General features: G+C 39.0%; 1 protein-coding gene across 1 annotated transcript in view; it reads left to right on the top strand.

The window, feature by feature from the left end:
- ALDH1L2 (aldehyde dehydrogenase 1 family, member L2) overlaps positions 1 to 13,102 on the top strand; it is a gene marked incomplete at its 5' end in the record, with an annotated part of 16,388 nt that extends 3,286 nt beyond the window's left edge. Inside the window, 14 exons of the mRNA XM_008943530.1 lie at positions 496 to 643; positions 1,891 to 2,010; positions 2,911 to 3,038; positions 4,925 to 5,075; positions 5,780 to 5,850; positions 5,956 to 6,061; positions 6,403 to 6,490; positions 7,231 to 7,324; positions 7,582 to 7,678; positions 8,199 to 8,297; positions 8,999 to 9,164; positions 10,439 to 10,544; positions 11,745 to 11,944; positions 12,941 to 13,102. Coding sequence (XP_008941778.1) covers positions 496 to 643; positions 1,891 to 2,010; positions 2,911 to 3,038; positions 4,925 to 5,075; positions 5,780 to 5,850; positions 5,956 to 6,061; positions 6,403 to 6,490; positions 7,231 to 7,324; positions 7,582 to 7,678; positions 8,199 to 8,297; positions 8,999 to 9,164; positions 10,439 to 10,544; positions 11,745 to 11,944; positions 12,941 to 12,996 — 1,630 coding nt within the window. The remainder of the gene's footprint in view (positions 1 to 495; positions 644 to 1,890; positions 2,011 to 2,910; positions 3,039 to 4,924; positions 5,076 to 5,779; positions 5,851 to 5,955; positions 6,062 to 6,402; positions 6,491 to 7,230; positions 7,325 to 7,581; positions 7,679 to 8,198; positions 8,298 to 8,998; positions 9,165 to 10,438; positions 10,545 to 11,744; positions 11,945 to 12,940) is intronic.
- Positions 13,103 to 18,334: the final 5,232 nt, after the last annotated feature.

Here is an 18,334-nt window from a genome sequence, read left to right as displayed (position 1 = left end):
GGGAAAGAGAAAGGGATAAGGGAGAGACACTTGTCAATTACAGAAGAAAAGAAAACAGCTGTAATACTTCTAATAATAATAGTAAAACTAATAATAAAATGGAATATGGACAAGTAAATACAAAACTAGTATCAAACCCAAACTAGGACACCTTACTACTTACAAGACTCATAGACCTCTGAATGTCTTCCATGGATTGTTTAGAGTAGACCATATGCTGTTTTATCAATCAATGTATGTTATTCGTAATTTATTTCCAAAAGTTTACCTGAAAGTATTCTGGAACTTACATTTTCTTTTCCATAACACCCCCAAGTAAACAAATAATTTCAGTAAAATGCTTCTGTGCCACTCTTGTCAGAGAAAGACACACACATATTCACATGCACAATACAAACTGGTGCCCAGTTTTGACCCCTTTCAACCTTCTAATGATTCATTATTGAATAACTCTTTCATTTGTAGTCAACCTTACTCTTTCTTCAAAATCTTTAGAATGTTAGAAGAGATCAAACAGAAATATAGTGAACTTCATCTACAGAATGAAGATGTATATATGGCTACTAAGTTTGCAGACTTTATTCAAATGGCTGTCAGGAAATTCAGAGGAGAAGACAAAGAAGAAGAGTTAGTCATTGATTATGTAAGACTTTTTATTTTGCTTTTATTGCTTATTCTTTCTTGTCTTTTAGGGGAGGGTAAGCAATGCATTTTATTAGACTGCTTGATGCAGTGGGAAAAGCAAACACTTGGTCATACAAATTCACCTTTGTGACTTCTACTTTGCAGCTTTTATATATATGTGTGTGTTTTAGCATGGAAGCCAAAACATGTAACATCACTTTCAGCGTACCGGAAGCCAGGAGCTCAAGAACATTTGGTGGAGTAGATCACAAATGGGCAGATATTCCTAACCCCCTTGTACTCACCTGCCAATATGCTTCAGTCAGAATGGTTCTAGACCTTCTACTTTCCTGAGGCAAACATATTACTTTTCAAAAATATATTTAGAGGGTTTCAAACCCGCTGGTTTTGCCTGGGAAGAAAACACCCCCAGCGGGACCCCAGTAGTACCTCCAGGGTGGTCTTCAGTGAAGAGGGGGACAGTGGCGGTTAAAGGAGGGATGGGCAACGATCGCTTTTTTCCAAAATAAAAGGTTTTAATAACATGAAAATAACAAACAAAAAACACCTGAGGCAGGCACTGAAACAGCACCCACCCCAGGGGGAGAAGCGAAAGAGCATGTGGCCTTGGGGCCAGGGGTTTTTAACAGGTAGGTAGGTGGGTTTACAAAGGCATTGTCCTGTAAGGATACACAGATGGGTTACCTATGGGTCAGGGGTCCAATAGGTGTTAGGGGATTGGTCTTGTGGTGGCTAAGCCAACCACAACCTGGGAAAGATGGAAAATTCTGGATGTGTGCCCATGTTTGGGGACAAAGAGGCAACAGAAACCTCTGTCTCCAGGAGGCGCACTGCAACACAAACAGTGTTAGATTTTTCTCTTAAAAGCCTTTTTGAAAAGTTTGTGTGAAAGAATGATTGCATACTTAAGTCACTAAGCAAGTCAAGTTTTCTTGAATTTGGGAAGTATGCATTTGATTGAAGTCCACTATGACCAATCTAGTATTTGGCTTAGTATTGGTTTGAACATAGAGATCCAATGATAAAAAATAAAGAAATCTGCTTAACTATCTCAGAGTGTGGTCACTGGTGTTGATGGAGAATATGATTTCCATTTTGTTTTACTCTTTTGTCCACTTTTAGCAGCCTCATATACGTTGTAAAATGTGGCTGGATGTTTGCTATAGATATCAAAAGCTTGTTAAGCTACATTAAAATTTTAGTTCTTAGAAGCTTAAATTAATTTGCTGTTTATTTCACTCTTAGGTTTCAAAAAATGTGAACAACATGACTGTTAATATGCCATACCAGTGTTTCATAAATGGGCAATTTGTAAATGCTGATGATGGAAAAACATATGACACTATAAATCCAGCAGATGGATCAGTGAGTAATTTCTAAATATGATCAATACCAGTTTATCTCAATTTCTTTGCCTATTAAAAAAATCTGAAACACTAACTGAATACAGTTTCAAAACTGTACAGTGCACATTAAACAATCCCTAGAAATAATTTGAAATTTCTGTTTGCTTCTCAGTCTGTGCATTTTACAGTTTTTAGATTTCAGTCAAGCTAGACAGTAAAAATAGCCTGCTTCCACTATTATGGCACTATTATGTCAATTCCCATAGCCAGCCTTATGTTTTACCTTGATTTCATTTTTTCTTATCTTTGCAAACAAAAATTACTGTAGTTTGGTTGCTAAATAAGTATATCTTTTAGTATGTTGCACATATTTCCTGTCAGTTATCAACTTTGGGTTTTATTTTACTTTTATTTTATAAATCTGATGTCCTAGGGCAAGTGTAACTTTTAAATGTCCCTTTAAATTCCCAGTAATAAAAATTAGTACACAATCTTCATAAACTTCTATGTGTATATGGTGCCTTATGGTAACTGAAGCTCCATTCCCAAGAAATGGAGCATACAGGAGTCATTTTAGCATGTTTGGAAGTTAGATCCTAATAGCACGTATAAAGACTCCTGACTTTTCTAATATTGCATTGATTTTACATCTGGAAAGAGGGAGTGAAATCAAGTAGGATGATGCACCTTGATGTGAAGAAGACAACAGATCTAGGAAGCAGAGTCCCTGCAGTGTCCTCCAGATTCTGCCACCTCAGCTGATTCTGACCTTTTTTGCAGCCTGGCTCAGCCATGCCAGCTGCTGGTGTTGAGGATATCAAGTACTTGCTTATAACCACTCAAGAAGTTTAGGTGGAAGGAGTTACACTCTGCATCCTAGCATTTCAGTTTGGGCTGACACAATGCTACCTTTGGACAGGTAATAGCCAGTGTATCTTCTGCTTCGTTGGCTGATGTTGACAAGGCAGTGGCAGCAGCAAAGGAGGCCTTTGAAAATGGTGAATGGGGAAGAATGAATGCAAGGGAAATAGGGCTGCTCATGTACAGGTATGTGAAAGGCAGCTTATGATTGTTTCATTTTCTGAAACCTTATTGTTTTGCTCCTCTGAAGAACTGTTGCATATGTTTTCTGAATATGATGGAGATTAATAATCCCACTGCCAGAGGAACCAGACTAGCCATCTTTTCATCTCCTTGTTTACTTCTATGTGCAGGCCTTGGGTCTTAGCTGCCTAACATTCCTTGTGGCAGAGAAAAATCTTATGATCTCTCACTGCTACCAGTTATTTTTTCTTAAAATTTATAAATGGAAAGAAAGAATTTGAGGAAAACATCCTTTAAATGCCTGATGGCTTCATTCAATCTATATGGTTTTTGTTGGGTGGGTCACTTCCCTTCCTTTTGTTGTTGCATACTGTTCTCTGCATAACTTCTGTGAGGATTTGGAAACTGAAGATGCAGGTGATTCAGAGTTTTGGAATATGCAACTAGAAGATGCTTCTGTCTTCATAAGGCTGGGCTTAGCCTAGCTAGACAGTAAAGAGTAGGGAATCTGTTGCACATCTGTACATTGGCAGCTAAGAAAGAGGAACATGCATGGGAAAATGTAATGTTACAGTTGAGAAACATGGGTCTGTGTCTGCTGTACTGTATGCAGCAGATATTTTGTAATCACATTAATATAGCCGTAATACTTACTTCATTGAATGCCTTGGATATAAATTCTCCTCCCCTCTCTTGCCATATCAATATGGACCCAGTAGATGTCATTAGAAATAAAAAAGTATTTAAAAATGCCATGTTTTATAAGACATTGCAGGCATCTTAGCAAAAGAGAATGAAAGCAAACCTGAAAATTCTTCTCATACAGTATGTGACTAGACCTTTGAAAAAGGCCTGCAGAACTGTAAAAAGTTGAGTTATCATCACAAGAGAAAATGGGAGAGTTAGAATTCATATTAAAATTAAATACAGTCAATAACTTAAGTTTTTCACAAGTGTGCACGGATTCCAAGCACGTTCAAACTTTGGTTTAATCAGGAACACAGAGCACTTGAAAGCCCAAGTTAACTCTGCTCTGAAGAGACATTGTTGAGGTTTTAGGATTACTGTTCCGTGTTTTACACTTCAAAGATTTGCAAGTGTAACTATGTCAAGGCATATGGAAAACGTAACTCCCCTACAGGCATAGATTATTCCTGGATTAAACTCTTTGCTGAGGCTATTGTCTCTCTAGGATACCTATACCACAGTCTTCATGTTGCAAACCATCCCCAGTATGGATGAAGGCTCTCTCTGCTCCACCTGAATTCAAACAAAGCTCCTTTTTCTCTGGTCTCAGTGCAAACTGGAGATTTTGAGTGCGGAACCAGAGGGAAGGTTTGTACCATCAAAGCCCCTAGCTCTGCTGCTTTCTCTTAAGGAGTCATTAATAGAAGACATTAGGCATTAGGCACACATTAAATGAAACTCTCTCCTTTGTCCCTGACATGCCATATCCATTCTTTTACACATGCACTGACCTGTAGCCGGTGCTCCAAGATACAGTTAAAACAAGTACTGAAGTATTTTTCCACATCTCTGCAAATGTTTTAAGTGGGTAAAATTTACGTAATGGAAAAAATAGGTTCCACACCCAGTTTTGTGTACTATTTACATGATATAAAATACACTTGGTTAAGCTCTTTACAGGATCTGAAATGCCCTTGGAAGTATTGATTATATGTCTGAGTACCAAAACACAAACAGAAGCTTAAGAAAAACATTGATGGATCTGTTTCACTGCCATGTGAGACATCTAAGACCTGAATGTAAAAATTCTTTCATGCAAAAGGACCTTTCTTCTGTTCTTTGACACGCCAAATACCATTTTAGGCTGTCAATGGTTAGATGTCACTTCTCTTTGATGTGGATTTGTAATGTTTTTATTAAAGACTTGCAGACCTCATGGAAGAACATCAAGAAGAGTTAGCAACAATAGAGTCTCTCGACTCAGGGGCTGTCTACACTTTGGCTTTGAAGACCCATGTTGGAATGTCTGTGCAAACATTCAGATACTTCGCTGGATGGTGTGACAAAATTCAGGCAAGTGAATGTGTGAAGGAAATAATCAATGGCAGTACTTCCTTACCTTCCCCCCCCCTTATTTTTTTTTCTGGCATGGCACTAAAAAGCAGTTAGCAAAAATAATCAGGGAATCAAAAAATAAAGCAAAATTAGAATTTTACCGAAAATGGGTTTCCTTGACAATATAAAAGGACAATCTGCTTTCAATTGGAGAATATGAATTTAGAATGTGACTCTAAATACCTAAGAAATCGGTTGAGGTGTCACAGTGGATATGTATCCTTAGTCAGCTCTTGATTATTCGTGCAGCAGAATGTCATTGTGGTTGTTCATCATGTGGGTAAGTGCAGAGACTCATGTGCTGTGTGACCAAGGCTGGTGAGTTTGCTTGATGGCACAGCAAGTGGCACAGTTTCAATAGCAGTTCCTCAAGCATCTTAAGATCCACAAGCAAGAATATAATTCAGCTGTTTTCATCATTCAGACCTCACTTTATGTTCTTCTATGCTTTTGTTATCTATGCTTTTAATTCATCCAGCTGAAAATCAGGAGCTGACTGTGGTATACATAGCAAGAAGCATCCATGCCCCTTTCTCTGCTGCAAAAATGCTTCTGGTTTTGAAGCCTACTACCTGGCATTCCAAAACGTACTTATATGGCAAATATATTTGTAATAAAAATTATTACACAGTAGCAAGATTTGTCCCTTCTCTGTCTTTTAGGGTGCTACAATTCCAATTAACCAGGCTCGGCCAAACCATAATCTAACATTCACTAAGAAAGAACCAATAGGGTGAGTATCACTTTCTTCTTCTTAGTGGTAGTCTTGACATACAGAAAAAACATTCAGAAGCTGCCATAAAAAATGTAATCTTTCCCTGTTTTTCCCTACCTTAAGTGTCTGTGCAATTGTTATCCCCTGGAATTACCCACTGATGATGCTTGCATGGAAGAGCGCAGCATGCTTGGCTGCAGGCAACACACTCGTACTCAAGCCAGCACAGGTAAAATCAGAAAGGAATGTACAGAAGGCTCAGGTCCTCCACAATTTATTCAGACAAACTAATCCAGGCAGTCTAGCAGATTTCACCCACAGGTTGACCATGCCATATGTTTTAAAGTGCATGTATAATATTGCTGTGATGATACAAGGTACTGATTGTCTTCAATGCTTTCTGATGCTACTCTCATTTTTAAGAATTAATTCTGTTCTGCAAGAAGCCATCACTTTTAATTTGTTAATACTGTAAGAAGTTGAATATTGTATCAAAATAAACATATATTGAATAAAAAAAGATATCATCATAATTAAAATAGGAGACCTAATCTAAATGTTTCTACTTAGGTCACACCTCTGACTTCCTTGAAGTTTGCAGAACTCTCAGCTAAAGCTGGATTTCCTAAAGGCGTTATAAATATTCTGCCTGGTTCAGGTAAAACTTCAGCGAATCATTTTTCTGGGAAGAGTAGGACATGCTAAAGCTGGTGAACTAGCATTTTACCTTTTTGAAGACCAAGTGCATATATTTTCATAGATAGTAGGCTTGCATCTATGTCATGCACATATTTCCAGAACAGAATTGGAAAAATCTGTGTGTCACTTGGTTCTAGCTAGTGATAAGAGCTGCCAGCCTACATCCTTTCCAAGTTCACACAAATACTCCAGAAAATAACGTATTAGAGAAACACATTTCACTTGATTGTAAGGCTTCATTTTTTCTCTTAACCTTATCGTCACTTGGAAGTATTTAAATGTGACTGTGAGACCTAGAGCAAGCTGGTAAGGTGCATATTGGTCACTATAAGTGGGGCATGGTCCACACCATGTTACTTGATGTGACCCTTTTCCTCTTTTCTCTAAGGAAGAAAAGTGACACAGTGAGCGTACGGGGCAGGGTCTGTTACAAATTAGATTATTCCACTTACAGTAGAGTATTAGGAAGGCAGTTCTTTAGTCCAGGCAGAAGGGGAATTCAGAGACACTAATGTGGTCCAAATTAACTAATATGAGGTTTTTCACAGTCATATGAAAAAAAGCTGTAAATATAAATAAAGATGTTACATTGTACTTGATTGACGCATTTTTAGCTCATTCTGTATTACAGCGCTTCTGCTGGAGTAGTAAAAATTTCCAGTGTACCATCCAGTTAAATTGTTTTCCTCACCCTGGTAGGTGGCTTAGTGGGGCAGCACCTGTCTGAACATCCAGATGTTCGCAAAGTTGGATTCACTGGTTCGACACCAACTGGTAAACAGATCATGAAGAGGTACTCTCAGCAAAAGATTCAGAAATAAACACTGCTTCATCTGGTTCTGATATATCTGATTAGCTGTATTGTGCATGTAGCAGTAATAGAAAAGCATAACTAGCTATGTTTGTTTACATTTATGTAGAATTCTACTAAGTCGCTATTTAGGAAATAGAGGTTTATACATTTTCACAATATGATTCACATATTAATATGAAACGATGAAATTACCTGTTTAAAAGTTTGGTTTATATGATTATTTGTGTTTTTTACAGTGCGGCCACTAATCTGAAGAAAGTTTCTCTTGAACTTGGTGGTAAATCACCATTGATCATATTCAGTGACTGTGAACTTGACAAAGCTGTAAAAATGGTAATGTTACTTAGAAGTAAAATATATCCAAAGCCGTTGTGATACATCCTCACAGTACTTCAATATTCTTCCTGGCTTGCCAAAAACTGCAGTAGGGAGCCCTTGCATGAAAAATGATGCAATCTGTTAGAAAACAGACTCTTTTTCTACAGAATGTTTCTTTACACCAGCACTATTAAACTGTTCATGCTGCACCAAAAAGGCAGGGATCAGTGCTGTAAGAAATACACATTAGAAAATAAAATAAAAAAAAAATTTAAAAAAATATAGGTGGTAAGTATTTTCACTAGCCAAATTAACAGCTTAAAATTGATCTGTTAAAATCTGATACTCATTAAAAAAAAAAGCACTTAGCAAACAAAAGTCTGAAAAGTAAGTTAAACTATGCATTGAGCTCCCTATTGCCATATAGTTCTTCCTAATGAACATCAGTCATCATAGTCCACCTTCCTAACTACCCATAATATGCTTAGACAAAAGGATGCATATAAATATTAATGTTTTGGGTTTTTTTTTTCAGGGTATGGGAGCAGTATACTTCAACAAAGGAGAAAACTGCATTGCAGCTGGCAGGCTGTTTGTGGAAGAATCAATCCACGATGAATTTGTTACAAAAGTGGTAAGGCATTCAAGGACTAAAGTTTAAGATTATTTATGGCACAATGATACACTAGCTTTATAAACACTTGCATTTCTTCTTATTTTCAGCTGTTTAATTTCTCATTATTGCTTATGATAGGGAATGGTGCTTCTTGGGAAGCTCCTACAGGGTTAAAAGGAAGGCACCAAAGAGAGATGTTATCATTAGTAATGCACAGATAAGTGAGATTAAAGTAGATATTGTACCTTCAGTGATATTTCATATTTAACTAGGAAGGTAAAATTTTAAAAATTACTGAACTTAGGTCAATGTGATTGAAATCTGCTATGAAGTTTAAAAAAAGGCATGTTGGAAATGTAGCTAGAATAATACGAAGGTCATTATTAAAAATCCAATAGTCACCACACTGTACCACCAGAGAATTCATTTAGTTAGATCAAGAGAAGGAAATCATTGTCATAGCTCATTTACCACTGGTAAAAGCTAACATTTTACATGCCTATCTTAATAGCGTAAGAGAATCAATACATGAAAATAGCATAAAAAAAACTTTCAGAAGTAACCAGAGATAATGAAACAAGACAAAGCCTCATTTTAGAAATCCAGCCCTTTCTTACAGCCCAACTTCATAGCACAAAACATGAATCATCCCAAATCAGAGGTCATTTTAACAGCTATTTCCTACATTATGTAACTTCATTTTAATTGGTAACCCATAGGTGGAAGAAATAAAAAAGATGAAAATTGGTGACCCACTTGATAGATCTACAGATCATGGTCCACAAAATCACAAGGCACATTTGGAAAAGCTGCTTCAATATTGTGAAACTGGAGTAAAAGAAGGAGCCACTCTAGTGTATGGAGGCAGACAAGTACGTAGACCAGGTAAAATACTGTTCAGAGGTGTTTGGAACTGTTACGCTTTAAATAAAAGTCATCATGATTGTCTCTGCTGTATTATGTGAAGGAGCAATATCATGGGAATGGTACCAGGTAAGCCCACCTGAGAAGAGAGCTTTTAAGTCCTATTAAGAGAAGTTGTGCAATTGAAGCGTAACATATGAAGTTGAATCAGAACCTAGTCTGCATGGGAATCTCTTGCTCACTTATTCCTGTGCTTTGTGAGGCACTGAGGCCTTTTTTTTGCAACATCCTTGAACTGTCAAGACCTGTAAGTATAATTATATCAATTTAGATTACACTAACACTAAAAGCTGACTGAATAAACTACCACCAGAGTTTGCATAAGGTATTATTATCAAAAGCCTCTTTTGCTATATAGACAATACGTATGCTAAGTTGAGTGGGCAGCCATGAAAGCAGTATTTTCTCATGACCATCTGTCCTTTATTAATAACGAAAGAGAAACATTTGCATTAGAGTTTCAAAACGTAGTGATTGCATCCCTAAGTAATTGAGATTATTTAGTGGAGAATAAAAGTGTAGAGTTGTAACTATATGAAATCAGTGTAACAAAACTGAATGGGAAATCTTATGGAAGGGGGCAGCATTTATATAGAATCTTTTACAGTGATTTTACCCACTCAGACTGGAATACACTCAGTCACCAAGGTGTAGGATCACTTGTGTAACATCAGGACAGTTCTTGATTGGCAGTGATAAGCTGGCTTTTGGACAGGGCTTTACAACCTTCAGAAATGAAGTCATTATGAGGCAGTCCTTTGCCTCAGAATTTTCTGTACTTTAGCATCCATAAATCTTAGACAAAGTTGCTGCCCATCACATGTTTTTCCTTGTTTGGAATATACAGATCTTTATGGCTATGGTCTATCATCTTGTTGGGTAACAAGGAAAAGAGTATCCCCTGTGACATGCTGTAACCTTGTCTTCCTGCTGTCAGAGTACAGGGTCTCCCCCTGAAGAGTCAGTCACCGGGGCTGTGGCATGCAGATCTTCTGGCCTGGCAGGGAACAGCAGATATTGTTGCTCTATCAATACAGGCCATTCCTTTAACCTTTTTTTTCTGCTGTTTCTCTGCTGCACACATGAATCTCCATTCACACTTCATTCATACCAGTGTTGATACTTTCTGTTCAGGTCCCAACATGTCAATGACCTCAAAGTATGGAGATGGCCTGGACAATAAAAACCATGATGCATTTTCAGTATGCTTAAATGATGCTCTATCCTCTGTTTAGGTTTCTTCATGGAACCCACTGTATTCACAGACGTCGAAGACCATATGTATATTGCCCAGGAAGAGTCCTTTGGTCCTGTGATGGTGATTTCTAAATTTAAAAATGGGTATGTTCTCCTCAGGTTACTGTTAGAAACTTTATTTTCTCATTTTCACCGTAAGTGTGGAAATGATAGCATATGTAGTATGATTTTGTTAAATCTTGTGACACCAGTCTGAATCCCCAGATCCTCTTCCAGATGAATTCTGAGAAAATACCCTTTCTAGGATATCCTGCTCCATGTTGATAGAGAATTAATGCTATTAGCAGAGTGTGACAGGATAGAATGATAGAATGCAATCCTAAGTGCTAGTTCTCAAATAAGTCTTGGTATGCAGTGAAACATTTTTTTACTAAACCTGATGTGGTAATTGCAATGGCTTGATCAAAAACCATACAAATTTGGGGTTTTGCCAGTTTTGCCAGTGGAATCACTTACTTTTCTCTGCCACATATGACCACATCTGTTGTGCATTGTGTAATATTGGCATGTTACTGTTGCAAACTAAAATCCCTCTGTATATTTTGTGGGCTGCTAGTTTTAATAATTCCAAACAATACAAACTATTTTACACACAGATGAGATTAAAACCCTGTGCAGAACCTTCACATAGCTATTTCCATTAGGAAATTTAATTTTCTGCAGTTTGATTAATGGAGTTACGTACTAGACACATAGATAACCCTTCAAATCTATACATCATGTGTGGTGATAAGTAACTGTATTGAATTTTAAATTATTATGGATCTTTGAAGCTACACAGAGATGAGATATAAAGAGAAAATAACACTCTGGACATGGCCTGAAACATTGTCTTGATAGAAGTCTGAACTTCAGCATTTATTCTCCATTAACTTGTAAAGCAGAGCTTGGCAGCAGATTATGAATCAGTTTGCTAAAATTTTGGCCCAAAATACAAAAAAAAAAAAAAAAAAAGTTTTTTTTTTTGTGTGTATTTTTTGCTCTAATCCCAAAGTTGTACTATAGCTGAGGAGAGATGATGTGCATTTTGCAGCTTTTCCTTTCACATTTCTCAGTGGAGATTTTAACCACTGAAATGTAAGTTTACAAGCTTTGCAAGTTTAAAGCTAGAGTATGAATTGCTTTACAACTGTCAGATTGACACACAGATTAGTCCTTAATAAGTTGTCTCTAGAAAAGCTAACTGGACAAGAAAGAGAATGGAAAAGATGCTTCAATGACCTGTAAGGTGGAGGATTGCTAACACTTGTTTAATTGCCATTAAATCATTTCTTTCCCCTGTAGAGATATTGATGGAGTTCTGCGACGGGCAAACAGCACAGAATATGGCTTAGCTTCAGGAGTTTTCACAAAAGACATAAGCAAAGCTCTCTACATCAGTGAAAAGCTAGAAGCTGGAACAGTTTTTATTAACACATATAACAAAACTGATGTGGCAGCACCATTTGGTGGATTTAAGCAGTCTGGCTTTGGTAAAGACTTAGGTAAGTTGATTTCTCTCTCTGTCTCTCATTTCTCATCTGACAGTCGGAGTCAATGAAAAAATAGTGTATCTACGAAAACATGAATTGTGTTTTGGAGCTATTCCTCCAATTACAGTAACCCAGTGCCCCTCCTTCATTCCTGCCTCAATGCCTCCTGTTCATCCCTTCCTGTACATTTGCTAAATAATGGTACAGCACACAGAATATTCCTCTCCAGCTCCTCTCAGGACAATCAAATCACAGCTTGTCCAGAGCTGTGTACAGGCTACAAAATGCCCTCAAGTAGTGAAGGTATTGACCTAAATCTTTCCTTTCCCCCAGAAAAAAAGGCTAATTTAGGTTTCTCCTCTGAACTTGAAATATTGCTTCCACAGGAAATATTTCTATATCTTAAAATGTCTTGAAAAATTGCTGACAGCCACAGAGAAGGATGCAATAATAAAAATCTTTTCAAAACTAGTTTTAAGTCTAGGCTGTCAAGGAAACTTTACAAGTCTGGACAGATCAAGCCTCATGGCAAAGAAAAGTGAAAGAAAAAAAATATCTAGTGACAGAGATTTTTGCCTTTGGACTCTCTAGCAAGTATCAGACATTTCCTGAAATCAAAAGAAGTAATAGTATTATGAAAAAAGGATGACCAGTTTTTACAAAGCTTATTTACCTAGAAAGTTAACATAGGCAAACCAAAGTTCATAAATTCAACTATGAGCCCTCAGTGGCCATCTAGAGACTGACGATATTTCAGTCCCACCCAGCTGGCTGCGTGTTAAATTCCAGCTCCTTTTTCTTTCCACAGCTGTTAGATTTGGCCTCTTCTTGTCAAACCAGTTCTATAAATCTCAGTGGGAGGGGTGGTTAATTAGTTTCCATGGTTTCTTAAGGACTCAAATATTGGCTAAAGCATTTTAATTTTTGTTCTTAATATACAGTTACAGCCTCTGACAACATTCTCTCATTGAGCTGCAGTTCTAACTGGTGAATATTGTGCTTGTACAGGTGAAGAAGCTCTTCATGAATATCTCAGAACCAAGGCTATCACTGTGGAATACTAAAGTAACAGCTGAACTTGGGAAGTAAAGTTCTGGCAGAGTTTGGATCTTAATGACTCCATGAAGCACTTAATACCATGCCCAGGATATGCTGTCTGCAGTGACACAAATGGAGGAAAAAAAAAAAAAGAAAACCCACAAAAAAAAACCAAAATAAAACACGCATTCCATGGATAAGTTTCTATAAATTAGGTCCAAATTTTAGCCTGACAGATAAAAGCATTTGGAAATGAATCTGAAGTTATTCAAATTATGCAGCAGCAATTATTAGCACAACACCTTCCAACCTCCCTCCCCTCCAAAACCCAAGAACATGGTTTGGTTTTGTTTTTTTAAAATATAACTGAATAATGCATTCTCACATGCCTACTTCTTATTTGTGTGAACATATTATTTACATGATCACTTTAAATCCTTAGTCATTAGGCTTCTCTTAAAAGTTGAACCAAAATACACTGATGATGACATTTTTGCTATAAACAAATTCAAGTTTTATAGTAGCAATTAAACATTCTGCTCTGGTGATTCTTCAGCAGTACAGAAAACTTTTGTGCCAAAAGAATTAAATCAATGCAAGGAAGTGCACTTAATATGATCTTTGTATAGTACATACAGAGTTCAACATTGGTGTTAAAACTATGCACATCAAGCTAATGAAAATATTTTCTATCTTTTTGTTGATATGGAATGTGTGAACTGCCCGCAATTTGAGAGGTGGTTACATTAACAGATTAAAATCACTTTTGTGTCTGTGTGCATGGACTGTTGTCATTGTTTTATACAGCACATTTACTTCGTATTTCATACTTCCCTTTTCTTTAATCTATGGGAAAATCCCTTGTAAAATAGCCAGTTAAGATGTTGACTTTCAAACCTTATTTTCCATGTGCCTGAAGTGCTGGGGTTTAAACCTCCAGCCCTGAATGAGGGTTGGCATATGAAAGATGTCCACAACCAGGCAAGAAAGATCCTCCTGATTGACTTGCACCCAGAGTCTGGCCAGCCTTGGGTGGGAACTGATGAGGAGATCACCAGCAGGTGCCCCCACCTTCCACATTAACTTGGAGGAGGGGCAAGAAGCCACCTCTATTAGAGCTGACTCTGCTCAGAGAGGGCTTGGGAGGTTTGTTTACACAGTGTACATACTGTGTGGGAATTCTGGTTGTCAGAAAGGCTTCTTGACTGAATATGGCAAGGAAAGCTCCCAGGATGGAGGAGAGACAGATGAGTCCTTACTACATAATTGGACTCGTGGCCTGGCTAATTCCATCTCCCATGGCTTAAATCCTTGGCCAGCTTGCTCCCTTCTTCACATCCTGTGCAGTGAGTGAGTGTATTAGCTTATTCTTTTTCTGATGGTGTGGCACTTTGGATCTCTGGTGTGTGATTTAAGAGCAGAGGGAGGAGTTTGGCTGCTGGTCTTCCTGTTAATGATGATATCATTCTATATTGGGCAAGTGGTCAGCAGAAGAATGCCCTAGTGTAGTTTCCAGGAGGATTTGCTCCATGATCTTGCTGGGCACAGGTGACACTGACTGGCCTGTAGCTTCCTGGGTCTTCCCTTTTTTCCATTTTAAAAAATGAAGGTTATGTTTTCCATTTTCCTGTCACTGTGCACTTCACCAGACCAATGTGACTTCTCAAATACTACAGGTAGTGGCTTAGCTGCTTCATCTGCCAAATTTCTCAGGACCTGCAGATTCATCTCCTCAGGTCCCATGAATTTCTGCACCCTCAGGTTCCTTAGATGGTCTTGAACCTTCTCTCCTCTTACAGTGGATAGTTGTTAATTCTCCGAGTCTCTGCTTTTGCCTTATGTGACGGGCAGTGTGGCTGGAGCACTTTCCAATGAAGACTGAGGCAAAAAATTCATTAACTACCTCAGCATTCTCCATGTTCTGAAGAACCAGGTACCCTGTTTCTTTCCAGAGAGCACATAACCCCAGTCTTCCTTTTACCATTGACATACCTGTAGAAGCTTTTCTGGTTGCCCTTAGCTTCCTTGGACTGATTTGATTCTAATAGGGCCTTGGCTTTCCTAACCTGATCCCTGGCTGCTTGGACAATTCCTGTGTATTTCTCCCAGGCTCCTTGTCCTCGCGTCTACCCTCCCATGGTGGTTCAGCCCCAGGCAGGAGCCGGGCACCACAGGGCCTCTCACTCGCCCCCCACCCCCTGCATGGGAGGGAGAAAAGGGAGAAGAATGCAAACCCCGTGGGCTGAGACAAGGAGAATTTAACACAACAGTACAGAAAGCACAGCAAACAGCAGTAACAGCGGGCATAACAGTATATAACAGAGGGTATAAGAACAGAGGTCACCGCTCGGGCTCCAGACGGTGACTGCAGCTGCACCCCCTGGCCCCAGCCCTGCTGCCCAGGCACAGCGTCAGCACGGCAGCGAGTGACCCCTGGCTCCAGGTAAGAACCAACCCTCTCCCAGCCAAACTAGGACACCACCATAGGGTTCGTTTTTATATATTTTTGTCCAGTGGCACCTCGTTCATCCACGCAGGCCTCCTGATGTTTTTGTCTGACTTCCTCTTTGTTGAGATGAATGACACCTGAGCTTGGAGGAAGTGATCCTTGAATACTAACCGGCTTTCTGTGAGGGGCTTTAGGCCCCTCTTCCCTCCAGAGCTTTATCTCATAGTACTCTACCAAGCAGACCCCTGAAGAGTTTGCTCTCCCGTATCTGCTCCCCTGCAGTCTAGGGCAGTGAGCTTGCTGTGCACCCTCCTCGCTGCCCTAAGGATCCAGCATTTCGTGGTCACTGAAGCCAAGGCTGCCTTTGAGCTTCACATTCCCCACCAACCCCTCCTGGCAGGCGAGAAGGTCTAGCATAGCACCCCTCCTCTTTGGCTCCTCTATCACTTGCAGAAGGATGTCTAAGCAATTTAATGGGGAGAAGCTGGGGAAATCTAACTGTGAGCTCAAACAAATTTGGGATGATTTTGAAGTCCTCATTAAAACAAAGAAAATCCCAACCAAAATCCTCCACAAACACTTTTATATAATCATGGTTTTCCATCTTTAAACGATATTTAATGATAAGACAGATAAAAAGAATCTTTACAGAGCCTGTAGAAGCACAGATGTGTCTGAAAGAGCAACTGTAAACTCAGGGCTGTCTGAATTGGTCTCAGTTTTGTTGTAGTTTAAAACATCGTAATTTAGTTTTGAACAACTTGAAAAGTAAAAACTCATAAAAGTAATGAGTATTGTGTACTGCTTGATTGGAAAAGGATAAGTTGAATGATTTTTCTAAATATGTGTATGGAATTACCTTCTAGATTTATGTCGGCTGTCTTGTGTCTAGCTTTTTCTCTGGTAAAGGGGGATCCTAGAATTACTGACCATCATAAAGATTAAAGAAAAACTACGCATTTCTGAAATGAAAATATCATAGGAAGCAAGAAGAGTAAAATTCAGCATATGCTACTGAGAACTGTAAGGCATTAGTAGTGTACTTCTCTGTAAAATAAATGATTGCTTTAGCAAGTGTTAAGGGTGCAAGTATAATTACTGCTCTACACGATGCAGTATTGGTAGAGCTGCCTTTTTCTGGAGCATGATAGATCAGGCTAAAGCATCAGCTGTTTTGTGGTCTGATTTTAAGAGATGGTGAATAGCTCAGGAAGGTGCTGATTGCCCTTAACTCCCACTGATTTTCGGTTCTTCAATACCTAACAGTTTTAATCTCTTCAATCCTAATGCTACAATTAAACTGCAAAATATTTCCCCCCTGAGCCACATTGTCTTATTCCATCTGGCGTTCATTGATTTTCCACCCTGCTACTATCTCCTTGATTTCCAGCCGAATTAAAGCACAGGGAGAATCATGTTAGTTTTATTTCCTTGTTGGTGTCTTGTGCAAGCACCATTGACAGTGTCAGTGTAGCTCTGGGAATAGTTAACAACTTTTGCCAAAGACAGCAGGGAACACTGAGCAGACTGAACAAAAATTAAGGGACAGATATTTATAAACCAAATTACATTTTCTACAGTCCTTAATCATATTAGGTATAAATTCACACGTAGAAAGAAACTATGATTGTTCAAAAAAAATAAATAGGAAGTTCAGATGACTAATGGACAGCAGGAAGGTAGCCTGATAACTGGCAGTACTAATGCTAAAATCAAGATTATTGAGAAAAAGTGAGCCAAAAGAAGTCAGTGTTTCTGAACAGAAATGTTTCTGTTTCTGATGTTAAGAAATCAGGAAAATGCAGTCCATGAGGTGAAATCTGTATGTTTGTAGTAGTTTGTGGAATCGTGACTTGTAAAGTGGGGTGATGTATTTTGCTAAGTATGGACAATCAGCATAGGCAATAATGTTTTTTGTAAGCCTGAGAAAATTCACAAAAGTATCTCTCAAATAGCAAATGTTTATAGTTAGTGGACTCTGTTGGCTGCTTGCCCAGACAAGTATGTAAACACTGACAAACTTTCTCAAAACAACTCTGAGCTATGCCAGGGCTGACAGAGTGCACGGACAGTGGCTTTTGCCAATCAATAGCTTGACTTAGGCATATGAACAGGCTTGTGAACCTATGGGATTTGGGGGGCTGTTGCCCGTCTACTAGAAAAGGCTGTAAAACTTTGCAATAAAAGCATTTTACGGCGGACCCCCTGGAGTGAGTCTCTTCTCACCGGAGCTCCTTCCCAACTTCTGGCGCCCAAACAGGGACCGTGGACTTGGAAACTTTTGGAGCTCTGGAGCAGTTTGGACTTAATCTTTGAAACAACTCACACACAGGATTTACAAGCAGGCAGAAGCCACCCATGGATTCGAGATCGCTCCCTGGGCACCTGCAGGGTGAGTGATGGAGCTGGACGCTGCAGCTCACTTTCTCAAATCTATTCTCTTTATCGCCTTATTAATTTGGGCGAAAGGGATTGGACTGTTGCAGCATTCCACACTAGCATTTGCTGTAACTCCATGGAAGGATTATGATTTAAAGCTGATGCTGAAAAGGCTTAAAGTACGAACCCCTTCTCGGGAAACCCTGCTGTTTCTCCCTGTCCAGCGGAGGACGAGGAGCAGGCTGGGGGTTGCGGGTGCTGCTGCACTGGTGACAGCCGACGCTTTGGGGAGGAGGGGTTTTTTTTAATTCTGACAGCCAACACTTTGGAGAGCAGGAGCAAGTAATACCCTTTCAACCCAGGGCCCAGAGATCACGAGAAGGAGACGGATTTACATGCACCTGAAACGACAGGATCTTCATCGCTTTCTTTTTAAGTCTCTGACAAACTGTCTTTGAAGTGCTGAAAAACTGTATTTCATTAAGAACTGACAAGTTCAAGGGAGATCTCTCCCACGCGAAGGTCTCAGAATTCTT

The sequence above is a fragment of the Merops nubicus genome, unplaced genomic scaffold (assembly GCF_000691845.1).
Source record: "Merops nubicus isolate BGI_N331 unplaced genomic scaffold, ASM69184v1 scaffold22717, whole genome shotgun sequence".
In the NCBI taxonomy this organism is placed as follows: domain Eukaryota; kingdom Metazoa; phylum Chordata; class Aves; order Coraciiformes; family Meropidae; genus Merops; species Merops nubicus.
Note: the sequence above shows the minus strand (reverse complement) of the source record. Positions and strands in the feature narration are given on the sequence as shown.